The following is a 12,408-nucleotide window of genomic DNA, read 5'->3' as shown; positions in this document are numbered from 1 at the left end:
AATCCAAAATTTCTCAGCAGTTTACAAAATTTACATACATATATTGAGTGGTGAAATTGAACTGCAGAATGTATAACATCAGTCTAAATGGCACCAGATAAACAGCAGGACCAACTTCAAATGGATAAGTATGCATTTAAAGTTATAACTGAATAGGAGTGGAGGAGTGGCCTAGTGGTTAGGGTGGTGGACTTTGGTCCTGGGGAACTGAGGTACTGAGTTCAATTCCCACTTCAGGCACAGGCAGCTCCTTGTGACTCTGGGCAAGTCACTTAACCCTCCATTGCCCCAGGTACAAATAAGTACCTGTATACAATATGTAAGCCGCATTGAGCCTGCCATGAGTGGGAAAGCGCGGGGTACAAATGTAACAAAAAAAAAAATTACTGAATTTTCAATTTAGCACCACTGAAAATATGTATAATTCTAAATTATAGATGGCAGCCTTGCCGCAGAATATTTATTACATTTGTATCCCACATTTTCCCACCTCTTTGCAGGCTCAATGTGGCTTATAATAAATCGTGGCTAGTGGAAATGAAAAGAGAATTGAAACTTAGTATGACAGAAGTATTTTGGGTTGCATGGTAATAGAAAACATGATGATGGTATAATGTATGGCGTTCTTAACATTGCTTGCTAGATATATGTGGGGATTTCATATGTATTGGTCTTTGTGATATGTCTTTGTTATTGCCAGTTTTATACACTAATTTTCTGTAAACTTTACTATCAGCCTAGAAACGTTGGCTTATTTCTATCTTCACCTGGTGGCAGGGACAATAGCTATGATTACCCCTATCAGTTTGGTATCAAAATTTCAGTTTGTGTGTTCTGCATCATTGGATATTACTCATAAAATGTATTTATTAATAAAAATTTCCTTGACTGCCCATCAAACAAAATAGCCTATCACGACTATGAGGAACAAAACTTATAATTGCCAATAAAATATTAACTTGCTATTGCCTGAAACACATCACATGGTTACTAAATCCTGTCTCAGTTAAATACTGAACACCAAAGCAGCATGTATACATTTGTAAGGAAACTGAATGTGTAGCTCGAATCCTGAGAAAGTCACCCATCAAATGACTCTGAATCCCAGGTTGTCTACGTTAGGAACAGGTTTCAGACTGACAATACAAATGCACTCTTTATTCCGAGAGCTGCCTCACCCTCACGGTGTGGCAGATTCCCTAAGCGTGGGAATTTGCGGGGTCTTCCCCTCTGTCGACGTGGTCTCTCTTCTGTTGATGTGGTAACAATCCTTTGAAGGTTTGGCTGCCGTCCGCGTGTTTCATCTTCTGCTGGGTTGTAGTCGCTGTCATCTGTGCAGCCGAAAAGGAGATTATTAGCACCGGCAATGTAAACAGGGACAGACAAAGAGAGGAGTATTAATGAATATTCACCATTAGGATCATCAATGGCGCCAGCATCCACGATATCATCCTCTTCCTCTTCCAATTCCACTTCTACTTCTACCTCTACCTCACACTCGTTTCTCTTGCGGGGTGAGACTCCCTTAAGTGGATTGAGCTTGTTATGAGCGTTAGTAGCTGAAAGGAAAAAAAACTGGTATTAAGACTGCATTCTATTGCCATTTCACAGGTCTAATCACAGGCTTTTGCACAAGCAAACTCTTACTTGTGTAAACTTTTGTTTGAGAAAATATGATGTAGAATCTCACCCTCTGCAGTGAGGGAATGGAAATGACAAAGAGGCATATTTTCAAAGCACTTAGCCTTCCAAAGTTCCATAGAAACCTATGGAACTTTGGAAGGCTAAGTGCTTTGAAAATATCAAAGAAAGTGCATAAGAGTGGAGAAAAACCCTCAGAAACCTGGGACAAACTGTCGCAGGTTTGGAGCGAGGTTACTGATAGCAAGAGTAACACACGCCCAGATTCTATCACTGGGTATGAAAAAACTCCACAAAATAATTTTTAAAGATTTTTTTCAAACATTAAACTGCCTTATGTGTTAGCATAATTATTTTGCTTTAACTAGAAGTATGATTCTTAATTGCTAAACTATTACATTTACGGCATCACTTGACTTGATAATGTGAATAAAGCACTCTTATCTTTGTATTCACATTATTGTGCATGGAATCTTGTTAATGACACTTGATATACTGCCTTTCTGAGGTTTTTGCAACTACATTTAAAGCAGTTTACATATATACAAGTACTTATTTTGTACCAGGGCAATGGAGGGTTAAGTGACTTGCCCAGAGTCACAAGGAGCTGCAGTGGGAATTGAACCCAGTTCCCCAGGCTCAAAGTCCACTGCACTAACCACTAGGCTACTCCTCCACTCCGCCCAAGTCCATATTGCAGGTACACATCGATTTTCTGACTCCTCTGGTATTCTAGAACAGGGATTCTCAACCCAGTCAGGTTTTCAGGATATCTAAAAATGAATATGCGTGATAGATTTGCACACAATGGAGGCAGTACATGCAAATTTCTCTCACGCATATTCATTGCAGATATCGGGAAAACCAGATTGGCTAGGTGTCTCCCGAGGAATGGGTCGAGAACCCCTGTTCTAGAGGGATATGGACTTTTGAGCATATAATTGTTAGTGGTAAAGGCTTTTCAGGAGTTACTGACAGAGTCTGAAGTCCCTAGTTCACAATTTATTTTAATGGTTTCAGATAAAACATTCCCTTGCCAAGTGTGGTCTTTCATTGGTAGAATTAGATGAGGACTAGAATTTAGAGCTGATATTGCGGCCAGTAACATATGCCAAAGTGAGCTCCCATTTTTATAAAATCTTAGACCACCCAATCATCAGACGGTGGGGGGTTCAAAGACTGTAGGAAGAAGATTTTGTACTTTTCCCAAACAATGGGGGAAAATATTGAACAAATGTTCTCTATCTGCTTCAAAAACACAGTCTATTATTTTCTTTATTCATAGAATTTATGACACTGGTAATGGAAACAGTTTCTAGAGGGGCTGTGTGGTATATTACTATCTACTGGCCAAATCGTATACGGCCGCAATTTGGTGTAAAATCTTCCAAATTGTACATTTAAATGAACAGATTTCATACCAACTCATTATATGGAAGTTGTTGTCCCTTAACAAGTTAGCAAAGGCTGATGGCCCCTTATTAGAATTTGTTAATCATTGGAAAAGTGTTTTGGAAACTGTCACAAAATGCCTAGCCACCCACCTGGGGCTACTTCGCAGTCACTTAGAGGGTCTGATCCAGTACAGCTCAGGTCCACCTGTACCTGCCACTTGTGCTCTATACTAGCACCTTTCTCCCACCAACTGGGTCTCAACCGCCTCTGGGTGAGTCTCCCGCTCTCAAATTATCCCCAGTGATTTCTAGGTTACTGGGTGGCCACACTTCCAGTGGTCCCACAGTTCCCAGAAAGCACTCACAGACCCAACACACAAACCACCGGGATTCCTAGTCAGTCCAGACAAGGAGAGGCAATAAACAAGAAATGTTTATTGTCACAAAAAATTAGAACAATGAACAGAAAAGGTGTAATCAGCAAAACAATACCAGGTAACTGAAAAATGGATCAATTATAAAACTAACTAAACATTTGTTTACTATCTAAATAGTACCTAGGGAAATCAGGACATCTAGCTGCTCACAGGTTATCAAATATAACTGATCACAGGGCCTCCGCAAAGAGATCCTTCTCTCTTTTCTCCCTGGCTAAGACTGGAGAAAAAGCCAGTACATCCTAGCTGAATTTTGAGCTCCTGGGCCAATCAGAGCCCAGAACAACAAGTTTAAAAAAAAATAGCTGGCCACATCATTGCAGGTTACCTCTTATTTGTGTTAACAGTCAGTTCTCTATAGCAACTTTAAACATAAATATACACCACCTGCTGACCAAACTAGAGAAATACACTTCAATAAATAAATAATACAGTTTTACAGGCTTAAAATCCACTGTTTTGTCACAGAAACTGATGTCAATTACAGGTGGAACAAACTATTTTATGCAGGAAATATGAAGCAACGGATGCCTATAAATGTTTGTCATCTAAGAGAGTAATAATATGGGAAAAACTGGATCAATATATTTCACAGTGAGTTAAAAGACTTAGTTTTGGTGGGACTACTGTACACACTCTAATGTTGTTCTTATGTCATTTGACAATTCTTGTAATAAAATGATTAAAACAAAAAATAAATAAATAAAATCAATGGAGGACTTTCAACTAGTCCAACCTGCCTTCTCCATACGCTTGATGACAGTTGCAAGCAGTAAGCAGATGCCAGGAGGTGAAAAACAAAAGTCCAGTCAAGAGCACCCGCTCCCCAGCTGGTACGTAATTGGTGGATTGGAAAAAGCAAATGGATTTATGCAGCTGAAAGTGATTGAACTGGGGTCAGGAAGGTAAAACAGTAATTTGTTACTAGTCCTACAAAGGTTAGGCACCAGCAAGGTGTCAGAAGTCTCACCTGATTTGAAATGCCGCTCCTTCATGTGCCTGAAGAAGGTTTTCTTCGAGATACTTTTATAACAACACATCTTGCACTTGTACTGCTGTACTACCACCACCTCAATCATGCCTTCCATGCTCTCCAGATCTGGCTGGTCTGGATCCTCTGTGTCACCAGTGTTTGCCTGATCTGGAACATTTTGGTCCTCAGAGTTGTAAAGGGGTTGATCTGGGTGAGCAGGGAAGGAATGGTTTGGTATTTCAGATGGCTCAGAAGGCCCTGGTTCTTCTAGGTGGTCTGGGTGATCCAAGCAGGTAGATGTTGGTCCATCAGCTACACCTTCTATTGTCAGTGCAGAAGAGCCAATGAGAGCTCCTAAAACAGACGGAGGGAATTCAAAGTTAGGTGTTTCTGAAGATGGCAATCCATCTTTCCACTTTAGAGCAAAGAAAGAAAAAAAGAAAAGGGGATACAAGAACTCTGCATGCACCTACAAACAATGCAGTGGAGCCCTTGTGCCAGCAAATACACTTCTAATTACTATATTGGGACTCAAGCAATTCTGAACTCCCTTCAAGGCACTGGCCCCTACTGAAACTCTTGAAAAGAGAAGAAAGGTCTGTGGCTGTGAGAGAACCGCTGCTTCTAATACCACATTTTTCCCTAAGGGAAGATCCCAAGAGGCACCAAAGGTATTAATACTGGTGCTGAACAACACTTTCTCATATAATACGCACAGATAGGTTGTACATACTTCTAAGATGTCTTGTCTGTCTGTATTATTTAGATTGTAAGCTCTTTTGAGCAGGGATTGTCTCTTTGTATCAGGTGTTCAGCGCTGCGTGCGTCTGGTAGCGCTATACAAATGCTAATAATAATAAGATACACACAATGTATTTATTCACATCCGATTGTCTGCTTTTAATCAAAAAGAATGCCAAAGTGGATAACACTAAACCTAACAAGTTGAAAAGCATGACAAATGGTGAGTTTCCACTTTCCTCCATTCGCAGACACAAGGGACAGGGTTGAAACTGCCAGAACAAAGTGTATCTCAATAACGCAGCAGAGGATGCATGGGTTATTACGGATGTTGGGTAGGGGTGTGAGTAGTGACTGAAGGTGAATGTGAGATCTGTGTACATCAGTGACATGAATATGATGGGTATATATATATTTTTTTTTATTTGTTACATTTGTACCCCGCGCTTTCCCACTCATGGCAGGCTCAATGCGGCTTACATGGGGCAATGGAAGGTTAAGTGACTTGCCCAGAGTCACAAGGAGCTGCCTGTGCCTGAAGTGGGAATTGAACTCAGTTCCTCAGTTCCCCAGGACCAAAGTCCACCACTCTAACCACTAGGCCTCCTCCTCCAAATCTAGCTATATAGAGCTAGATTTGTTATTTATCTTTGAAGGTGAGTGTGCATGGGGGCAGTGTGTGTTGGGGCAGTGTGTATGTGGTATATGTGTTTGTTGTGAGCAGTGCATGTTGGGCCTAGTGTAAGTGAGCATGCAGCTGTGAGCATTTAAGGTTTTTCTGTGCCTTGCACTTTCCCCTGCCCTCCTCCACAAACTCCGTCCTCTCACATCAGTCCTTCTCCTTCTCTGCCACTCCTTTTCACTCCTCCCTTCCATTCTCCTCTCCGAACCTTTCCTGCTCCCACGCACTCTCCCAATCCTTCTCCTCCCTCTCAACTCTTTCTTTCCTTGCAATTCTCCCCTTTCCCTTATGCTCCCCTACACCTGTTTCATTACACTCTGCTTCCCTTAGCTTATCTCTTCTCTAATCCCACTCCTTCCCTTATACTTCAACCCTCACTCCCTCTCCTCCTCCTTTAACATCTTTTCCCTTGTGCTCTGCTCCTCCCCTCTCCAACCCCACCCTTTCTCTGATGCTTTACCCCTCACCCTGCTCTTCTCCTTCCATTCCTTCTATCTCCATCTTTCACTATGCTCTGCCTTCCTCACCCACCTCTCTCCTCCTTTAACACCAACCCTTCCCTTATGTTCCACCCTTCATCTCCCTTCGCCTCCTAATCCCACACTTTCCCTTATGTTCTGCCCTCTCACCCTCTTTTCCCTTCTCTTCTCTAAATATGCCCCTTCCCTTATGCTCTGCCGTCACCCTCCTAATGTTGTGGTCGTACCCTCTGGAATGCTCTGCCATTACATCTAAATCTATCACTCTTATAGCTACTAGCCTCTTGGTTTCTTTCTGCTCTCACCTGCCTCCGGAGGGATGGTTAGGTCACTGGTACTGTTTGACTGCACCTCTTCCTTCTCTCTGTTACTATTTGTGATGTAATTTCCTTTTACTTTTCCTTTCTGACTTATTATTTTATTGTAAACCCCTCAGCATGGACCCCAGAATGGGCAGTAAATCAAATGTTGAATAAACTTGTAAACTCTAACCCCAGCCCATCCCATATTCTCCACCCATCATTTCTCTCTCTCTCTCTTTTTTTTCTTTAAATAGAAACGCTCCTTCTCTGAAGCCCATCTAGTCTTCATAGGGGGGCTCGTGCTGTACTCTATTAACTTTGGGTGGAGCCTGACCTCACCACCACCTGCAGCTATCTTTACTTTGCAGCTGGCTCCTTTTCCTTCTCCCCTACCTGTGGCTTCACCCTGCTGCCTCCTCTTTCCTCCTCCTTGGAGTAGTGGGCTTGCTCTCTCTGGATTCTTTCTTCTTTCACTGTAGGCTATTTCCTCCTTTGGGTGGTGGGATCTGACCTCCCCATTACCTGTGGATCTTTCTTCCTTCTTCAAGTGACTCCTGACCTCCCTACCACAATGGCTGCATTTTCATTCCCTTGCACTCTGAACCACATGCCCGCTCTTTACATACCTGACATGAAGCCCTACGCATCTGCATGCTCAAACAAACAGATGTATACAGATGGACCCTCCTCAACAGGCATTATCACTTAAGCAAAACAAGTCTAAAATCTATTTAAAAAAAGATAAACCACCCATTAACAGAGTAAATATCAAGTCATTCTATTATCATCTTCCACAATTGTCAACTTTAATGTAACAAGTCAAGCTAAAATGATGCTCCCAAAGGCAGATATACAACATGTGAGGTCCAAGCCTACAAAGGTACTTGGAGAGGTAGAGAAACTGGCAGAAAAAAAAAAGTCAGTAAGTCAATCTTCTGAAGGAATTACTGTAGAAAACCTGTGGAGTTTGTTGATACTTACCATCATCAGGACCCTGCAGAATGAGATACTGGGTTGTCTCAGCACCTCCATCCTCAGCACTTGTCACTTCAATGCAGCCTTAGAAACAGGAGACAAGGAAGCAAGTTCTCAAAAGACAGTAGGAAGCTTGCACGATTGAGCTCACTCTGCTAACAGCCATGAAAAAGAGATCATAGGGAAACACTCACCCTGGACCATATCTGGACCAATCGTTGATTCGATGATTTTGTCAATGGCAGAGCCAAGGTCCGTGGAGGTCGATGCTGTTGAATCAGAGACTATCATGGGACCATCAGAAATCACACTGGAATGAACCGAGACCTGCGGAGAATCTGATACCATGATAGACCGGCTCACTGTGCAGATGCTAGAAACAGAAGACTGAGCAATAGAGGAGGAATCTGGGAGGTAAACCCTGGGAACGGCATCTGTGCTTGAACTACTCTCAGATACTTCTTCCTGGAAAGCAAAGGAAATGGTCTCTTTCATTGTTAGTCTAACAAGTACTTCAAGTTGACTCACTCTTTCTTTTTTTATGTAGACCTTTGTTTACTTGCCTTTAACACAATTTAAGACTGTATTTGAGTCTGAAAATATGAGACAGCAGTACCACCCACACCAACATCCTAAACAATGCAGCTATGTGGATACCTGCTTTCATACATTGCAAATAAACTGCAAACATCATCGGCTATCCAACAGGAGTGGCCTAATGGTTAGTGCAGCAGGTTGCGGACCTAGGAAACTAGGTTTGATTCCCGTTGCTGCCTAATAGTCGGAAGTGGGTTGAGATCCAGGGGAACCAATTTCAATTCCTTCTGCAGCTCCATGTGACCCTATGTAAGTCACTTAACCCTCTGTTACCCCAGATACAATAGTATTACAATGTACTACTTAGATTGTGAGCCAACTAGGGACAGACCCAGTACCTGCAAAATGAAACTGTAAACTGCTTAGGTCTAAGTGGTATATAAATACTGAAATGAAAATGAATGAAAGAGTTTGTGCCTCATTTCCTAGACAGCATTTGGTTTCTCATCTGTACAAGAGGAGACACACTCGCCTAAGACTGCAGTTACACACCTAACTCTAGGCACGAGCATTTATGCTAGTTCAATGGATGGTATAAATGCTTGTGCTAACTGTAGGCAGTTAGGTGAATAATTGCAAGTATTCTATAAGATAGCATGCAACTGCAAGAGGGACATGACCCTATTTATTTATTACATTTGTACCCCGCGCTTTCCCACACATGGCAGGCTCAATGCGGCTTACATAGTAACAATATAATGAATTACAAAGTCGTAAGAAGAATATACAATTTGTAGTAAACGCAATATTAATGGGGTTAACGGATAAGTAAATTGAGCATGGGAGGAACTGGGTGCAGAAGGAAATAAGCGTAAGGAGGTAGGCGTAGGAAGATGGAGAGGAATGGATATGGGGTAGCAATAAGGATAGTGGGAACATGGACAATGTATAACAATCGTCAATAAGAATCATGTGGGCAGGCATTGGTTAGGTTGAATCGTTAGGGTAGGCTATCTTGAAGAGATGGGTCTTCAGTGCTTTTTTGAAGGGCAAAAGGCAGTTAATGGTGTGGATGGGTCTTGGTAGAGCATTCCAAATCTGGCTACCTGAAAAGGAAAAATTGGATGCATAGAAGGATTTGTACTTAATACCTTTGCAGTTGGGGGAGGTGCAGATTAAGGTGCACACGTTTTGCAGAATATTAAGGGCACTTACATGTGTAACTGTCAATTAACATCAATTAATTTATTTCAAAATGAGTCATCTTACTCCTTGGATGTTTTCACCTATTACTGCTTTGTATGTTCATTATTGTTCTCTTATTATAATTTTGCTTTAAAGGTTTGATGTAAGCAACACTGAACCTGAACTTGTTTGAGATAATGCAGGGGATACAAATACTATAAATTATTAACAATAATTGCTTGTCAAAGCCAATTAGCATCTAATTATTCTATTAAGTTACACAGGTAACTTGGGTGCACAACTTTGCACGCTAAGCGACAAGTTAGGCACACAAGTTTATAAAATGAGGGGGGATGGAGTAATTTAATAAAAGCATTTTCCACGTGTCAAGCATGTTTTTCATGTCCAAAGGGCACTTACAAGATTGAGCCTGCAAAGAGGTGGGATACAAATGCAATAAAAAAAAAATATGACCATGTGTGTGTTTAAAAAGTAGGTACATGGCTAGAACACACCTTTCTTTTATGAGATTTGCATACAGGCATGCCTGGCATGTAGTTTGGGCTCAAAATTATCTGTACTTTTGCAAGACTGTGAAGAGTGGAGGAGTGGCCTAGAGTGGAGGAGTGGCCTAGTGGTTAGGGTGGTGGACTTTGGTCCTGGGGAACTGAGTTCGATTCCCGGCACAGGCAACTCCTTGTGACTCTGGGCAAGTCACTTAACCCTCCATTGCCCCATGTAAGCCACATTGAGCCTGCCATGAGTGGGAAAGCGCGGGGTACAAATGTAACAAAAAAAAGACCTAGTTATTTATCAAGGCATTTGAATGAGAGGATGGTTATATGGCCTTGATTTTTCCTCCCTCAGGTTGTTTTTATTTTCGAAATCTAAGCTTTTGTCATTTATTGTATTTGACATATTCTATGTTGTACGTCTACAACATGATATTTTAAGACATATTTGCATTGTAAAAGTATGTTGTTCCTTGCACGGAGACAGGTTTTAAGTGTAATAAAAATGAAATAAAAATCTCTTCCCCTAATCTGTTTTTCAGTTGTATCTGCTCCTTTTTTTTAAATGAATCAATGTGACAAATGCAAAAGGTTCTTACGAAGTTTGTTACAATAGCTCCCCAATTTACTTACAATATTGTGGTGAGGGTAGCTAAGCAGGAGGAGCTCTGAAATATTTTAAAATCACGTTCTTTTAAGATGTTAATGATCACTGGTAGGTCACCATCAAGTTACAATAAATATAACACAAATCATAAAAACTATATATAAAAAGTAAATGGACATCATAATACAGAATGCATCTGAACCTAAACAGAAGGCAAACTGTTTATGTTAACTCTTGTTTTCATAAACAGTTTGCCTTCTGTTTATGTTCAGAGGTGACTGTTTATGTTATTTATTTATTATCTTTTCATCGTTTTTATGAGGTTGGTTTGTCAGCTTGGTCCAGGGAAAACCAGTGTGCATTCTGACAATACAACAATATTTTCTTATGTCAACAGACAAGGGGGCATGAAGACTGTTCAATTAGCCCAAGAGGCAGACCTACTTTTCTAGTGTGTGGAGAGACACGTTCCTCTGATGTTGGCAGCATACATAGTGGGAACTCGAACATCAAGGCAAATCACCTCAGCAGGAACTCCTTGCACCCAAGGGAATGGGAACTATTAAGGGAAGTGTTTCCCATGATTTCATTGAAGAGGGATCCCCCAGTGCTGGACCTAATGGCCATGAGGATCAATGCCAAAGCTCCCAGATTCTACAACTACTGGAAGGAGTTTAGGTCTAGACGCTCTTCTTCAGCCTTGGTCAGTCAATTCTCTTCTGTATGTTTTGTTTCTCCTTGGCCAATGACAGGCAGAGGTGAATCACTCATCATGAAGGACACGCGGGGTTCATTGCTCCTGACTGGTCCAGGAAACCTTGGTATGTGGATCTCATTCGTCTCAAAGCTATTTGTCTACCTTCTCACAAGGATCTGATGGCCCAAAGTCCAATCAACTGGAGGATCTGTCTCCCTTTGGTCTTACAGCCTGGCTCTTTAAAGGTCCAGGCTAAGGAAATAGGTTTGAAAAAGACTGACTTCGGTGGCATATACTAGAGTGTGGAGGACCTTTGAATTTTGGTGTTCCAAGAGAGATAGTCAACCCTCTCAATCCTCTCTAACTCATATTCTCGCAGAAGGTTTTAAAAAATGGTTTAGCTCTAACTTCCCTTAAAAGCGCAGGTAGTGGCTCTTGTGTGCTTTAGCTGACTTCTTCAGAATACTTCCCTAGCAATACATCCAGTATTTTCTGTTTCCTAACAAAAATCAATAGGTTACAGTCTTTGTGGTGAAGAATTTGCCCAGAGTGAACTTAAACCTGGTCCTCAAGTCTCCATTTGAGTCTCTTTAAAAGGTCACTTTGAAAGATCTCACCATTAAGGCAGTTTTTCTTGTAGTGACTGCATCAGCTAGAAGAGTATCTGAGTTCCAAGCCTTTACTTGCAGAGGCTCCTTTCTTTGTTTCACAGGAGCTGGTGCTACAGTTAGGATGGTTCCTTCTTTTCTTCCAAAAGCAGTTTCCTCTTTCCATTTGAATCAACTGATTTATCTCCAAACCTTTCAAAGGGGGGACTATAGGTAGACTAAGATTCATTAAAATTCCTCAATGTTCGTAGAACCCTTCTACAATACTTGGAGACCACCAATGACTTCAGATGTCTTTTTGTTCTCTTTTCTGGTCCCATGCGGCTTCTAAAGCCACTATTGCTCGTAAGCTGAAAGATTCCATTTCCTCAGCTTACATTCTGGCAGGGAAACAGCACATGGTCTTCTTGCCATACTTTTGCTAAACACTATAGGTAACATCAGGCTTGTTCAAGTTCAGTCCTCAAGAACTGTAAGCATACTAGGTTACTAGCTAACCGTGTAGGCGTCTGTAGGAAAACTGAATGGGCTTCCTCTCGTTTACTACACAGGAATCACTAGCGGGGCTTTACAAAAAATAGTAGGAAAAGTAGTCAATTGGTTTCTGTTCTCTTTTGATCAGCTGTTTTATTTTCACC

The 12,408-nt window shown here is 41.4% G+C and overlaps 1 protein-coding gene across 1 annotated transcript in view; it reads right to left on the bottom strand.

Moving 5' to 3' along the window:
- ZNF335 (zinc finger protein 335) overlaps positions 1-12,408 on the bottom strand; it is a 70,512-nt gene that overhangs the window by 39,817 nt on the left and 18,287 nt on the right. Inside the window, 5 exon segments of the mRNA XM_030211343.1 lie at positions 1,179-1,331; positions 1,413-1,559; positions 4,443-4,799; positions 7,631-7,708; positions 7,819-8,089. Of these exon segments, the coding sequence (XP_030067203.1) occupies positions 1,179-1,331; positions 1,413-1,559; positions 4,443-4,799; positions 7,631-7,708; positions 7,819-8,089 (1,006 nt within the window).

Source organism: Microcaecilia unicolor, chromosome 8, assembly GCF_901765095.1.
Source record: "Microcaecilia unicolor chromosome 8, aMicUni1.1, whole genome shotgun sequence".
NCBI classification, from domain to species: domain Eukaryota; kingdom Metazoa; phylum Chordata; class Amphibia; order Gymnophiona; family Siphonopidae; genus Microcaecilia; species Microcaecilia unicolor.
This window is presented reverse-complemented; position numbering and strand designations above follow the sequence as displayed.